The following is a 16,589-nucleotide window of genomic DNA, read 5'->3' on the forward strand; positions in this document are numbered from 1 at the left end:
GCGTATACGCACGTGTATACGCAAGTATGTTTTTTCCTGCCCTCGTCAAAACTGACAGGTGTTGATTCTCTCATCAATATTTTCTACTTCCTATTTATGTATTTCTGAAAACATTTAGACTGAATGCCTATTCATCTTTCAGCGCACGATTCGAGTTGTCGAATTTATAGTAATAATTAAAAGTGTTTACAAAATTTTTTAATAGGTTTAAAATTAATCAGATGTGATTAATTAGATGTGATTAATTGATGTAAAAAATTATTTGTCAAACTCATAGCAAAGATTTATCTTTTTATTTCTGACTTTGTATGATATCTCTTATCATCTTTTTATTTACCTATACGACTCTGATGACACGATGAAATATTGAAATATCTTGAAATATCTGCATAATTAGTTACTTTTGAGCGTTTCTAGCAAAAAATAAGCACGAATCTCTCAAAAAAATTCCTCGATCTTTCCATCTGAATTACAATTTTTATAGGCAATTTAAGATGGGTATGCAATTTTCAGAAATCTGAAAAAAAAGAAACATTTTAATCAAGAAAAGAAATATTTTCCATTCCGTCTTAGCTTGCTTTGATAAAAACTTTTGATATTTTATTGGAATAAATTTGAAAATTATACAAAACAGTGAGAATTCAATAGCATTTTTAAAATAATTATTTACGTTAGTTTAAATTAAATAATTTCACATCTAAAGATGTTTTTTTGAAGAATATTTTAAAGTTATCTTCAGAGATATTCTTGTTTATAATTCGAAAAATGTATCGCAATTTTATATTTATTTCGCAATAATAATTTTATTACAAATAATATTCTGTTGGCTAATAATTTAAAGTTAAATAGATACATATTACAACATTCTTTCTAGATAGACTTTCAAGAACTAATAGCTTTGCATAAGCATTACATAAGTGTCACATTTTTATGGGTAAGCATAAATATTTTTTTGTTATATATTGCAATATGATTGTTATCGTCACATTATAAAATCAAACAATAAATATACTATTTTATGGAATGTTGTACACGAACGTAAAAATATTCAAAACGTGTTCAATGCGATAAATGCGCCGAACCAGGCAGAATTTAGCGAAATTTTCGCAAAAGTTCTATAAAGTTCTCGTATAAATTTTTCATTGTACGGGAAATATTCACACATAAATGAGTATATAATGAATATTTATTTATGCTGAGTAACTTTCAGATCTTAATAGAGCGTGTTTTCAAATAAATGTGTTTAATATGATCATGTCTTTATATTTTTAAGAATTTCAATTATCGTAAGAATTATACGTACATGGGCAAAAGAAACCTGAAGAATAATTTTTTTTAAATTTGCGCTTTTTTACATTTGTATTAAATAAGAATCAAGTAATTATACTTGCAATAAAATATTTATATTAATTTTTAATAACTTAACACTTTAATAACTTTTTTGTTTATCTTAAGTAATTTTCTGAATTCTAAGCAAAACAGAAAAATATAAAAATAAGATACGCATATATATAATTTTCAGAAAAATAATATAAAAGATAATGAATTACAAAGCAAATTAAAGAATAAAATAAATATGCTGTAATAGTTTTATGATTACTTTTGATCTGAAGTTTTCTTTCATCTATTCAAAAATTCTTTGATCAATTTGAACGTCTCAGCAACGTTTTCATTGAGAAAAATCGACTCTTAATTGATCAAAGAATTCACGAGTGAAAGAACACGTGATAAACTTAGGAGATATATATATATATATATATATATATATATATATCCTAAGTTTATCATTATTATATATATATATATATATATAAAATTATTTGCAATATATGTTAGTATTGTTTTTCAATTATAGTTCTGTCTAATCGATTATAATCCTATTTAATATTCTAATTGAAAAGGTATTAATTTATTTTTAATTTATTTTAATAGTTTTTACACGAGCGCGCACACGTCATTCTTCGAAAATGGAAACTTAATCATATCGAAAGTGCACTTAATGTTTAATTTTCAAACAACTTAAAAACAATTTAAGCTTGTTGGCAATATGTTTGCATTTCGAGCTTCGTTTGTCAACGATAATTTGATGAAGTTTCGTCGAGACGTAATGCGGTCAACGCATTATCATAATGATAACGTTCGCATCGGTCGCCACCCCCATCCCTTTGTTATCGCTAAAATACAAAAGACCAGCCATCTTGTTGTAATTTGTTGCCCACAGACCATGACATATCTGTTAATAATTTCATCAGTCGAAGAAATATGACGATTAATTCTAATCTAGATAATAGCATTGTCCTTGCGTCATAACTCGGTTTATCAACATTACATTTGTTACGCATATGCCTTTCACGGCGATATCAGTGTTTCTCAAAACACGTGTAACACGCACTAATTTTATGTATAACATTATATTTCAAGTTGTATTTGATTTACGACAACGTTAAGTAACTCATGAAAACGATTTAGAAATTCTCAACCGTCTGCAGATTAAAATTGAAAAATAAATATCCATAGTACAATGTGTTTTTTTTATAAAAGTGAAAAAATACGTATGTTAAAAACATAAATAATATATAAGTGTGTGTGTGTGTGTGTGTGTGTGTGTATCGCAATCATCGCACAAAAATTAGATATTATATAAAATAATGACGTAAAGATATCGAAAATCTTGTGATTAAAATATACTGTATCAGAATAGAATGCAGAATAGAATAATTGGAAAAATCGAGCAGCATCGAATTATTGATAGATCTTTGAGAACTGCTGATCTACACACGGATACTGTGTGGTCGCATCCTGTTTCGTATGTATGTGTGTATACTCGATTCGCTTCGTGCGCGAATTAAATGTGCAAGACGATGGAATGGTTTGTATATGCCACAACAATTATTACTCATTACTTTATGCGTTGCATCCCAGGGGGTGATATGTGCCGATCGAAGAACGCCATGGTTACTTCACGGCTAACAAATGGGCCTGATATCCCGTCTCGCGATTCAACGTGGCACCTGCTCGCAGTTTAAAACTTAAACTCGCCGAGCTTAGACCACGAGGAGGAGGAGACTCATGCCGACATTTGTCGTGTAGAGACAAAGTCGAAGGCTCTGCACTCGGAAAAGAGACTCTCATCTTCAGAGCAGCCACCTTCGCACCAATGCCACAGATACTGTGATCGATGCACTGATAATTGTGACTGATAATTCCTCAAACTGTAGTCTATGATCTAGGTCATTGTTCTCCTATGACAACCCGCTGATCATGTTCACTCCGTCATTGAAACAAGGACGAGCCAAGGGTAAAGTGCGGAAAAAATGGCGACCGTTCCGCGCGACGGACTTTCAATCCTTGATGTTACCCTGCTTCCTTTTTTGCCGTCTTCTCGGATTATTCCCGTACAAGACGGACACTTCGGTTTTCGAGATTTCCAAACCACGCTACGTCGTGGCGACCATCGTTATCTGCTTCTTCACCATTTCTGGACTGATAATACTCTACCAGATCGACATTTCCAGCTATATCAAGTTCGAAGGCGTACCCGGAGCCCTTCAGTGCAATTGTTATTACATACTCGGTGGTTTTATAGCGATTATTACGTTCATCTTGACCAGACCGCGGATGCATTTACTCCAGACATTGATGGAAATCTCCTCGAAGCTGCCCCCAGAAACGTTTCAGAAGTTGTCCAAGCTGATCCACGCCAAGGACATCTTTGGCTTTTTCTTCTTACTCGGGCAAGCGTCCAATTGTTTCTCCCCGTCGCTCAACGACGCCGCTCTCAAGATCCTAGCGACGTACATCACTCTGCTGGTGTTTCAGATGGATATGCTGTACATGAATTGTGTTTGTGTATTAAAAGCATGCTTCAAGCAGATCAACGACAATCTGGTGAACCTGCGAGAGCTCGTGGTGAGCGACGAGCCGCATCTCCTCAGGCGAGTCTACCACGAGCAGAGAAATCCGTTTCTATTAATGGAGCTCAAAGCCTTGAAGAAGCGACATCTGATAGTCAGCGACGCCCTGCAGTTGCTGAACGCGATTTTCAGCCTGCAATTGCTCGCCACCATAGTCATGACTTTCGCCGAGATCACTTTCAGCCTGTACTTTTACATAGTGCAATGGCAGGGGGGCATCTCCATTATCAATCTGGAGAAGCAGATCTGGCATATGTACTTCATCACGTCCATCGCGTATTACTCTATAAAAATAACGATTATAGTGTGGGCCTGCGAGACCGGCAAGGATCAGGCCCTGGAGATCGGCACTACCATTCACGATGTGCTTATCAGCACCAGCGATAAGCAAATCAAAGATGAGGTAGTAGAAAATAACTCTATAAAATAACTCTATAGCTCTATAACTCTGTACAGAAAGTAACTCTATTTCTTTTATAGAACTATCAGATATATATATGCAATTGTGTTTCCAACTGTATATTTAATTATTCCGACGTTGCAGTTGCAGTTGTTCTCCTTACAAATACTGCATCGTGAAAATACGTTCTCTGCGAAGGGTCTGTGTGTAGACGCGACGCTTCTTACTGCGGTGAGCGATCGATCGTTTATCTTAATTAACCGTACGTACATATAGTTTACTTTGTGATTTTGCTTGTAGATAGTAGGTAGCATCACCACGTACTTATTGATCTTGATACAATTCCTGGTCACGAAGAATTCTTGCGGCAATAAGTCTTCAGCCAATGCTACGTATGCAGTTTAATTATATATGTGAAGAAAGATATATAATCAAACAAAAAAAAAATAGTTATTAAATTAAAAAGATAATCTCCCTTTTTCTCTAATAGAATTTTTTATCCTCATTATTATAATCTCGTATGTTGTAATTATATAGAGACACGTGTACTCAGGTATAATGGGTGTGTGTGTGTGTGTGTGTGTGTGTGTGTGTGTGTGTGTGTGTGTGTGTGTGTGTGTGTGTGTAAATATTTGAAAATATTTTATCACGCAAATATTGACAATTATAAAAAGAATACATTTTTAATAAATCTTATTTGCTTAAAGACGTGCGTGTAAGACGTAATACAACTGTTTCTGAAAGAAATATCCTTTTAGATTTATTACATGCGTCATAATTTACGTTCCAAACTATTTTTGCCTTGGAATTAAAATAGATTAACGTACATATTGATAATTCGGCATAATTTGATATTCATTTCTGATATGTAAAAAGATATAATTAAATTTCAAATTGAATCTTCATTGACATACATCATTTTATGATGACTAACACAGGAATTTAGTAACACAAAAGATATTGTGGCGTTGGTGAGAAGCGTTCTCCACGATGTGCTGAGTTTAATGGCGAAAAAAGATGTCGGCCGCAGTGAGATTCGAGAACCTAAGTTCTCAGGCAGGTTGTCCGAGGCAGGTTTTCGCTATGGGGGCCATGGTTCTTTTCGTAGATGCTTTGCTAGGTAGGTTGTGTGTGAGCGGGGGACCGTCACAATATGAATAAAAGGGTAATTAAATTTTTCATTGATGCCACATCGGTGGTGATATCAACACGGAAATTCAGCGATAAATGCAATCTTCGAGGTTTAAAATTACATCTCGTCATTTCACGCGTTGCAGGAGGATGAACTGTGCTACGAACTGCACTATGTTCGCAATTTTTAAGCGTTTTCTTTGCGAAATCCTCGCCTTATCGAGTGATCTGCGGAAATGACTTTTGATCTTGTCCGCCGCTTTTAGCTATTGCTAAATCATAATTTCGCATGTCCTTGACTTTTTTGCAATGTAAATGTGTATCGTAAATGTTTATTTTAAAGCAATAAAGATTTATCGCTCAGCTCAACCTTCTTTATCTAGTATTTGTAAGAAGGAACGAAGATGTCGTCTTCAACATCCTACATCGACTGATGACTGATTGAAAGATAGACAACGTTCAAATGAGCTCGTGGAAACACTCAGGAAAGCGAGAAATAATTTATCGTAGATTATTACATATGCAATAATAAAAAAAAAAAAAAAACGTATTACGTCTGTAGCGGTTTCGTATCGTTTAGTAGTGAGCCGCCGGCGGCGGCAACGACGACAACGGCCTCGAAACCAACAGTTTCATTCAGTGCGGAGGCATGTGGGGTGTAGCCGGATCGTAATCTATTGTCGTCAAGGTTAACGTTCTACTGCGCGATAATATCCATACATAGTCGCAAAGGTTAATTTAGACTAAAAGGCTAAATGCGTTAATGATTTCAATCGGACTTTAATGTTGCGACGCGAGCTTCGGGTCACGGCAGACGATATGTGCATTTATCGCGCGCGCGAGCTGCGCAATTATGGCGAACACTATTTCTAAATCACATTGTTCTCCAGATGACATAAAAATCGGGACATAAGACGCCTTAAGGAAATGTCGGATCATATTGATCTCGGATAAATTTTCAATTCTACATTCGAAAATGTTGTATTGTTGAAGCTTCTGATAAAAGAAAAACATTATCTGTGATTTGAATAAATACTATTTCTAGATCACATTGTTCTTCAAACAATGTAAAATCGAAAACAATGTAAAATCGTAAGACGTCTTAAGGAAATTCATATTGGGATCACATATTGACCTCGGATGAATTTTCAATTCTACATTTGAAATGTAGTATTGTTGAAGTTTCTGATTGTGTGTAAAAGGGAAATATTATTTGTGTATGTTTAAAATTGTTTATGTTTGATTTATTAAGATAGATTTCACTAAGCTTGAAAATTTAAAAAATTTCAAATTTCAATTTAAGTCATTTGAGGTGAGTATACGAGCGTAATTAAAACCGAATTTGAATTAAATTGAAATTAAATCGAGCTGCGGATGTCTCTGCGAAAACGTCATATGTTCCGTATTTTGGACTTCTAATTTAAATTATTTGGTACTTTGGACTTTTGATTTATAGAAATTATATTATATTGAAATAAGCACGAGTCAAACTAAAATTCGAAATCCTGAGAACGTCTCTGCGAAAACGTCGTATTTTGGATTTTGTGTCGTTTGGATCACTGCTTATTTCACATTCTCGTGCTTTCATTTTTCATTCGTCTGGAGTTTAAAAGCAACAAAGTCGAGTAACGATGAATATGGATCGAATAAATTATTTCGGCCATACGCGATGAGCTGTTTTCGTGATGGACATCGGTCTGGATCCAGACAAATATATTTCGGAGTGAACTGAATGAGACAGCAATTATGCAACGGCATGTGTGCTGATGTAAATATGCAACGTTATCATAGAAAAACGTGTAAAAACTAAATGTAAAAATTAAAATGAACAGACTAGATAGAGTCAAAATAGTTATATCTATAACAAAAATTTTAAGAATGTAAGAATTTTATTTTGATACCGTAATGAATAAATTAAATAGAGAGGAAGGCGTTTCTCCTCCAAAGTTGAAGCGTTGCTATAACTGGCCTATTAATAACATATGTTACAGAATATAATTAAATATTATATTAATTATTATCTAAGCCACGTGTGTGATCTTGATAAGATATACGTGTTCACGAACCGGAACAGAACTGCAAAGTTGTACTGCAGTGTTTATACAAGAAATTCTAGACTTTCTCTAGCTATGAAGAAAAGAAAAAGGCAAACTTATGATAAATGATAGCCTTTCCCGATATACGTTCATTAATATATCGAATATTGAACCAATGATCGGTATTATTAGACTCAATACGATGATGAAAAATGGATGAAACTCTAGAATAACAATATTTGTATAATCGTACGATTATAACATCTTAATATTTTCTAAAATAAGAGAAGTGTCTATACAAATATTTTTATTTCTAATTATAGAAATTTAAGTATATAAACATATAAACGAAGAAAGCGAATTAAATTTAACATTTAATTGACGTCGGGGGAAACTCAAATTCGATTTCGTTCAAAGAATCCACCGATGAAAGATCCGCTGAATCTGGGACACTTTGTGTTACCCAGATACATGTCAAGTAATTCTACGTGAAACCATGACAACACGTGTTGCATCGCAATCGGCCGTGCACATCGGCGCGCATCTACCGCAGGGAGGCTGCATACACGGGCAATACGGAGAGAGGGGGAGGAGGGGGATAGAGAATCGCGTATAGGTCGCTCATCATGTGAAACGAGGTCTCGTGCCGTTAAGCATCAGGGTGCGATTCTTTCAAACAAGCCGGAGTTCCGTTCTTTTGTCTAATTCTGGCGGCGGCTACGGTGCAAGGCCGCGCGTAGGCGATCATGCGATTTCGCGATTGTGTCCTCATCGCGCGCTCCAGCCCCACGACGGCGGCGGCGGTGGCGGTGGCGATGGCGGTGGCGGTGGCGGTGGTGGTGGCGGTGGCGATGGCGGTGGCGGCCGCGGCCGCGGCCGCGGCGGCGCCTCTCTTTGACCGATATGCAATTGGTAGTGCAGCGCCGACCACCGCGCCGAGTGAACGTTTAGGAGTGTTGTTCTCGCTTCGCGCGTCGCAAATTCTTCGTTCGCGAATCGGAGTCGCTCCGGAGCACAGCGGCAGTAGCAGCGGCAATAGCAAGAGATTCTCTCAGCTGAATAATATTATCGCGCTTTGCGACGCAAAAGTCAAAGTGCTCCAAATATGCGTGGAAACAGAGATATTTAATAATAATAATAATAATAATAATAATAATAATAATAATAATAAAAAGCGAAGTTTCGGGCACACACGAACGGATGTGCAATTTTTATTCTTACAATTAGTGGACGTTCGCAGGAATTGTAAGCAGTAGCAGCGCGATACTAGATTACACGATTGAACAAAGCGTGAAAGTGCGGCGAGTTCGCCGCGTGAGATTCAGTAGATGCAAGTTCACGGATGAGAGAACGCCCGATGCAACTTGGTGATCCATGTAGAAACGCGGCCTTGCCCGCGGATCTTTGATGCCGCTATCGTTGCATCACGGACTTCCTTCGCACTCGCACTCGCACTCGCGGTAACGAGCGCGCACGGTGACGAGGTCTCGGATATAAACGAGCAAAGCAACGTCGGTTGCAATCCGCGCAGTGTGGGATGCGACGATTTTAATTCCCGCGCGTGAGAGAGCCGCCGTCAATCTACGCCGCGGCCGTAGCTTGGAGAGGCGCAAGGGCGATTCCTGTTTGACGAAGTATAAGTAAGTTACTCGGCACAGCTTTTCATTTAGCTTTTCATTATTCTCTCGTCTCGCTGTGAGAAGCCACAGTGTGCGCAGCAAAACCCGAGAAATTTATACCACGCGACGCCCAGCTCCTGCGCTCGACTTCATATCGCGACGTCCGACAAGTACGGGTTATCGTCCGGTATCTCCACCTAGTTAAATTTTATCACGTGTAACCGCGCAGTAAGGATTCCTCTATTGTTTTTGCATAATGAACGATAATTAAAGTCTGTCGTTAACAAATGCCTAGCACTTACGAAACTTTCGATCGCCATTCGACGTAGTTCTACCTAAACTTAAAATTTATTTAACTTATAATTAATCAGTTTTATGTTAAATTGGATTTAAAAAAATTTGTTATTCCTCCCGTTAGTAACTTGTAATAAAAATTCATCGCTTATCTTAAACTGCGAAGTTTCGCGGACGACACCTCGCCGTTCGTAAGCTGATATTCTAAGAAGGTGACTTCTTTTACATTTGAAAATCGCTATTATTAAGAAACCGACATGAACAATAAAACGGAAGATTGGGTTCGTGCTATATTTACGTCGACGCGACTCTTGTATCACCAATCCTAATCGAGACGACGTGCCAAGAAATGTGGGTAAAGCATTTGGCGCACTTTGCGGAATTGTTAGGGCACTGTCTCTCGTCATAAATAAGTGTGTGACTCGTCTAACTCGTATAGAAGTCACGACGATTTTCATTTTAATACACGGGAAATTTTAAATCTTGCTTTCGACAAAACTATATCGATAATTTATCCTCATGGAATTATATAATATTCGCTTAACAAATTATGCATGCTTTACCATGTATAAAATTTTTATTATTATGAACATATAAAATATTGCATATGATAATTAAATGATAATTAAATATTATTCTCTGAACACAATTTCGAATAGCACACTTCATATCATGTCCAGTTATTTATGTCATAACAGTTTACATTAAATAACAACCTTTTATAAATGTTCTAAAAAGATTTCGATTGTGTGAATAAACGTTAAGGCGCCATTGAAAAGTTAGATGCTAATGATAACAATCAACGTGTTAAACAAATTAGGATTTCTAAAACGTCACAAAAAAATTAAATCAGCTTAAAAATAATCTTTTTTTGAGGGAAAATCTTTTTTGAGAAAACGTATAGAGAGAAATATATAGAGAGAAATATATAGAGAGAAACACACAGAGAAAAATAATTCAAGAAGAATGGTATAAGCCCAATATAAATCAAAAATAAATACATGGGAAGTATAATTAAAACTAACCAAATAATTCATGAGAAATCAGATCACGAAAGTTTAATTGAGATTTCACGTGAGAACTCGCGCGGCGGAAGTCAGTGAACTTTTTACAATGTATACGCAATGCGCGATAGACATGACGTTTCCGTTAGACCGCGCAATAGCGTCTTTGAGTTATTACACGATGTTAGCAGAGACTAACGAGAATTTATGGACGCGACAATGAATCGTCTAGTCTTGTCGACAATACGCGACGAGTGTCATCTCTCGTACTATTGACTCCGACCGCACTCTTCAAATTGTTCCCGAGACTTGATGGTTTTATTCACTTCGCCATTCGATGACGTTTTTCTCGAGCAGCGTAACTCGTTCATTTTGCATACATATATCGCTTCTGCTAATTTTAATGAACTCTTGAATTTCAAATCTCTTGACTATCAAATTTTCTTAAAAAGAGTCATGCACTTGAGAAAATTAAAGTTAAAAGAGGTAACCGTATGTTCTCCATTCATTTCCATCTTTTAATTATCTCGACGGGCACGTTTCCGATTATTTCTCGCAGCTTCAGAATTCTCTAATCGCTCTCTCCAAAGAAGAAATTAAACCTCACGAGCGACGTCAAATCATTATTTGATTCGCGCTCATTGCTCGATTCGTGTTTATCATCGCGCAGACCCGACGTGACGTGGATAGCGACATAACGGATGCGAAGTGCATTGAAAATGCCTGCCGAAGACGGATTGAGTCAACTTGTGCTAATATTGTCGTTCGATAAATTCGGCGCGAACAAACAGCCGGCGACGCGTTCGATTATCATCGTGGTGAAACCTGCGTACACAAGCGACGATATTTTAATTCTCATCCAAGGTTGTTTGAACTTATATATATATATATATATATATATATATATATATATATATATATGCAAGCAAGTACCGAGAGTCGCGTCGATCATTGTAAGAGCCGTTTGAATGAAAGATGAATTCACGTCTGCATGTTTTGATTCGCGCAGCCGTCTTCAATCATCGTTCCTGTCGGCGGATCGACGATTTTACGAATTTTCTGACGAGCGTGTGTGCGTGACGCGCATATATACGTCAAGACAGATCGTGTTATGTTCTGTTTATCATCGTCCGTCGCATTTATTATCGCACGCCGTGCGATGGCACGCGTGCTATAAAAGCGTAACGATTAGCAATGTGCCAGAGCGCGATGTGTTAGCCATTCCACACTCCACGGTTGACCGAAATATAATTCGTCTCTCTCTCTCTGTCTCTCTCTCTCTCTTTCTTGCATACGAAATTTTGCAAATGCAAAAATGTTTTTTTTTATCATTTAGATTAGAGTGTGCGGCACATTCGAAGAGTGGAATAGTTTTGTACAAAAATTTTCGTTCAATAATAAGCGCACGTGCACATCCTTTTCCTATTCCTTTTTCCCTCAAGTATTTCTATTGATTTTTATATCGTGATTTCTTCGGATCTAAATGTGAACATTAAAAAATTATAATCCTAATTTTCATTTTTTTTTTATTGATAACAATACCTTTAAAAGTAGCTCACGGCTCAATTAGAAATCACTTTTACAGCATCACTTTTATCGATGAAAAAAGAATTCGAAATATGGATGGACCAATGAGTCTGAATAATTTCGTACGTTTTGAATACGTGAAGTTTATCATGAAATTTGAGCGTGGTGCTCATGTGTGAGAGTCGATTTTCGAAGTTATAGCCGATATGATAATTACTCGCACAGTTACGTGTAGCGAGGAGTCGCGAAAACACGAAATAATGTATGCACACGAAGGAAATCAGGAATGCGGATCTACTGTTTTATCGAAAATAGCGACGTTCGTCTTTTTCTTCGTTTTTTTTTAGTCAATCGTCTTCGGATACCGCTTCTGATCGCTCGACCTTGCCTGTGATAGCCATCATCGCGATTCCAATCATAATCGGAACTACTCCAATCGAATATATATATATATTCATCTGGGAAAAAACGTTGCAATTTGATGCCTTTGTTGAAAATTAATCGATTCAATTTTCCCGAAGCCATTTCGCGCCACGCGAGTGCATTTAGAGATAATATATTTATTAACTCGCGAGTTATAATTTATATACCGAAGGCAACATATCGTCTCTTGCGTAAAAAGTTCACGCGTGTGACGTACAGGCAATTCGAAGCGCCAAGCCGGCGAACGGGAATTATTCTAATTTCGTTCAACTTAAATGTAATTACATGAGCTGGCGTGTCTTATTCATCGAGCAAACCCTCGATTTACGTCAGCCCACTTCGCGCGCCTCCTTCCTTTCCGCGGTGCGTTGCATCGCCTTCAAATTACACCCAACGTTGGTTTTGCGCAGTTTCGCACTTCCAATTGCGTCGTTAAGACTTTCGATTTATCTTGTATATCTCAGCGTGCTCCGATTGCTACACTTCGCGTTGCTTCACTTCTCTCTTTCTATCGGAGCCCAACTGCGACGCAATTCGGTGCTCGCAAGGGGACGTGCAAAGGAACCTCGAACAAAGTTTTCGATTCGTGACGTTACTTCAGCAGTCGGTGCTACCTTTCATTCCCCAGGCTCGGGGCATTAATTATGCGGGAGGAAAGAGTCCACGTATGCACAGCGAATGTACGCGTGTGCGATTCGCACGCAAATAGCGACCCCGTTGACATCATGAGGCGTGCATTTTCAACGCGTTCCTGACTTTCCTTATGATCAAAAAGCGCGTTCGCCTTATACGTAAGGCGATATAAAAAGAAGCACAACGTAAAAAGATATAAAGAGAAGTGTCATTTTCTAGCGCAATTCGTTACTTTGATTTTTCCTTCTTTCTAGATTTCCGAAAATGAAAATTACTTCAATTTCTTACGAATGCGAAACACGAACGGGCAAAGAGAAGAAGAGCCAAATTTATTGCCGCTCAAAGTATTTATGCCTCCAAACCTGAATCTCACTCGTAATCTCCCTTCGGACGCTGACGAAATTCGCGATCGGCGCGTTCCGATTAGACGAGCGATTTTCACGTACTTTCTCTCGGCGGCTCGGGAGAGCGAACGAATCCATTCATTCAAGAGAACGGGAAGATAATAATTTTCTACGAGCATACAAGTACCGCGACGTAAGACGCACGATGACAAGTTGTTTTTCTCTCGGGCTACGTAATGGCACGATGTATGGCGCGTTACAGTACGGGAGATAAAATCGGATCTGGGTTGCGCCGCGGCGCGAGTCGCGAATGCGTGAGTCAGTCGTCAGCCGCGTCGTTTGCTGGAACAAACAGAATTATTAGGCTGATGTACGAATAACGACTGCTTCGGCATTGACCGATGCATATTTTTCTACTAGATAAACGCTTCCACGAAGCCCGTTACGTAAGAGGTTCGGCGGTGTCATCGGGAGAATGCGCGATGGCATACTTTTCCCTTTCTCAAATCTCAGAAAGCGATTTCTCCTTTTAAGGGGGCTCGCGAGCGGCGTCACGACGCGATCGAGAGAACTCATCTAATTTTCAATATCTAAGTTCGTTAAAAACAACTTGAAAACGACCAGACACGTCATTCCACTTTATTTTTTTTTTTTATATCGACATTATCATTCATAAGTATTTGCTTCTATATACGTTTCTTCCTCTTCAAAAATACAAACCCTATGTTTTTATACATGTGCAAAGTATGTTTTTCCATTTTAAAATTATGACTGATAAATACGACTTGCGATTCATCGAAAAAATCCCAGAATAGAATTATTTGTAATATAAAGGAGTTTGCAAATGTTGGATAAATATTTACATCACGTGAATGCATACTACGTACTATCCAATTTATAGTTGCTGTTTGTACTTCCGACTAACCGCTCGCTGCGAGAAATTGACGAGCATTCGTTCGATCTTCGTGTCGAGTCACTTTCATTAGCAACACCAATTAAGTTAAGATCTTAATCGTCGGATGTGACATGCTATAGATGTCGATTATCGAAGCAGATCGAGAATGCTAAAAAAATTATTTACTTTACCTAGATACATCATTATTTAATTATTCTTTTACATAAAGCAGATTACTTTATTTATCTAACAAACGAGCTAAGTTATTGATCACTCGAGTTATCGTCATTTATAATTACGGCGTTTGTTAGTTAATTATTTCATAAATTACATATATCTCTTTCCTCTCATCGTAATTTCGAATCCAACAACTTTGGAATTTAACCTCACGGCAAATATTTTCGATCTCGATAATTATGCGCATTTATGAGTCGTGGAATAGCTGTGTGTCGGTTATCACGCATGACGTGACACTTTTTTTGACATATATCGACGTAAACAAGTATAATTTTTTTTTATGTCGCGACGACACACACTCGTATACTGATAATTACGCGATATATACACACCGGGGATTCAGAGGTTTCTAATAAAGATTCGATAGCGGGTGTGTTAAAAAAACATTTCTGTCATGTTGATCCGTGCTTTACGATAACGGCATACTTAAAATTGTTTCTCCGAATTGTGCAAATAATTATCAAACATAGTGGTTTTCAAATACAAAATATGATAAAATTTGTTTTCAATTCTCTTTCGCACAAATAATTGCTATATAAATTATCAGCAATTAAATTGTAATATATATTATGTAATTTACGTATTATTTTTTTTTAGAGAGCTCTAAGATTGAATTTAATGAAAGAGACTTTGGAAATTTCCGTACGAGACGGTCTCTCTCTCTCTCTCGCTCTCGCTTTTGCCGAATTATTTTGGAATATCTTCAAGATATTACCGTGAATCACAGTTGACACAGTGCGCAGTCATGATGACGCGTACTGACGGTGACGCGTTGTCACACGCTCCAAGAGGTCGCGAAAAACTAGAGAAAGCTAGAACTAGACGAGTCAGAGGCGCCCGGAAGTGATCTGTATCGCGAGTGCCTGTTTATAGGCGCCGACTAAGATACGCATGTGTCGCCGAATTAAATTAAGCACGGCCACTGACGCTGGCAAGTGCGTCTCTTGAGTGCTCGCATCGAGAATCGGCCTCTCGAGTTACGGATTTCTTTTTGTCCTTCAATCAAAAACTGTAAGAATATTTTTGCCTTGTTTTGCAAGAATATCTTCGAATATTTTTTATCTTTTAAACTAAGTTTTTTTTTGTGTGTTTGCGCACATTTTAAGATTATTAATAATTCTTCGGACTAACTTATCCAAGTTTGAGTACATCTCGGGGGGTTATCATTCGCTGCCCGTTATCATCACGGATACGAGGCACGATAGGAGAAGTAGAAAACAAATTCGCATCTCGGTATTTCTGCAAAATGCGGACACAGATTAAACGGTTAAAGACACTTACGATAGGTCGAAACCTGAGATATTTTTATTTTTTATGACGATAATGAGAAAATGTCTTTGCAAGGTGATTTTTAAAAATATTATCCTGCGTTTAGTTTAGGTGATACATATATTTTGTGCATAAGAAAATATGATAAACTTGCAAGAATACATGTTCATTTCTTTTTCCAAAATATTCAAGGTACGCATGCTCCGATTATGTTTTCATTGTTTTTCTGCAATTTATCCCCGTGATACCGATAAGACAAGAAGTATCGATGTTTTGCAAGGAAAACATGGAATACTGCAAGGATATCGATGTTTTGTAAGGAGTATATATTCATTGTTATTTATATTTTCGAATAAACAAAAAAAAGCATTGATAAAATTTAAGTTTAGTTGACAGCCCAACTGATTTACAATTACAATGGCTGTTACAAGAAGATACCAATCATACTTGTCAATAACACAGCAAAATTTGTAACTTAAATTTTATGTAAAGTAAAAGACATAAAAGATATTCAAAAAGATAAAATTTCAGGGAATTCAGTAAAAATATATACAGAAATGTAATATCGCAACGAAATATGTATATGTATTTTTTAGCAAAAAGATTAATCAATAACATTCCAATGTTATCCAAGTTTCTCTTTTATGTATGATGTATATATATATATATATATATATATATATATATATATATATATATTTTATCGAAATATATATCAAGTTTCTTTCTATTCGCCTTTGAGTAAAGTGAATAAAATCGATCCGCTTTCTTTCGTCGAATCGCTCGTAAATTGTGACCTCTGCGAGAACCAAGTTGCCATCATACACAAAAGTAACGGTTCACCAGTGTGTGACTACTGCTTG

General features: G+C 37.0%; 2 protein-coding genes across 3 annotated transcripts in view; one reads left to right on the forward strand and one right to left on the reverse strand.

Moving 5' to 3' along the window:
* Positions 1-16,589, reverse strand: part of SMC5 (structural maintenance of chromosomes 5) — an 86,908-nt gene that overhangs the window by 5,715 nt on the left and 64,604 nt on the right. The window contains exon 2 of one of the 2 annotated variants that reach the window (XM_089082265.1): positions 338-517. The exons of the other annotated variant lie outside the window; for it this stretch is intronic. The gene's annotated coding sequence lies outside the window, so the exon portion shown is untranslated. The remainder of the gene's footprint in view (positions 1-337; positions 518-16,589) is intronic. 2 annotated transcript variants of the gene reach the window in all.
* Positions 2,940-7,255, forward strand: LOC105422893 (uncharacterized). Its single transcript, XM_011632453.3, has 3 exons — positions 2,940-4,317; positions 4,459-4,545; positions 4,615-7,255. The coding sequence occupies exons 1-3, from the start codon at positions 3,262-3,264 to the stop codon at positions 4,717-4,719; spliced, it is 1,248 nt and encodes a 415-aa protein (XP_011630755.3). The 5' UTR covers positions 2,940-3,261; the 3' UTR covers positions 4,720-7,255.

Source organism: Pogonomyrmex barbatus, unplaced genomic scaffold, assembly GCF_055798465.1.
Source record: "Pogonomyrmex barbatus isolate J1 unplaced genomic scaffold, ASM5579846v1 scaffold6, whole genome shotgun sequence".
In the NCBI taxonomy this organism is placed as follows: Eukaryota; Metazoa; Arthropoda; class Insecta; order Hymenoptera; family Formicidae; genus Pogonomyrmex; species Pogonomyrmex barbatus.

What these genes read in the sequence shown, in the direction of transcription:
- LOC105422893 (XM_011632453.3), top strand. Translation starts at nt 3,262, where the DNA reads ATGTTCACTCCGTCATTGAAACAAGGACGAGCCAAGGGTAAAGTGCGG. An exon ending in ATAAGCAAATCAAAGATGAG is followed by an intron (nt 4,318 to 4,458) that starts GTAGTAGAAAAT and finishes CCGACGTTGCAG; the next exon opens with TTGCAGTTGTTCTCCTTACA. An exon ending in ACGCGACGCTTCTTACTGCG is followed by an intron (nt 4,546 to 4,614) that starts GTGAGCGATCGA and finishes TTTTGCTTGTAG; the next exon opens with ATAGTAGGTAGCATCACCAC.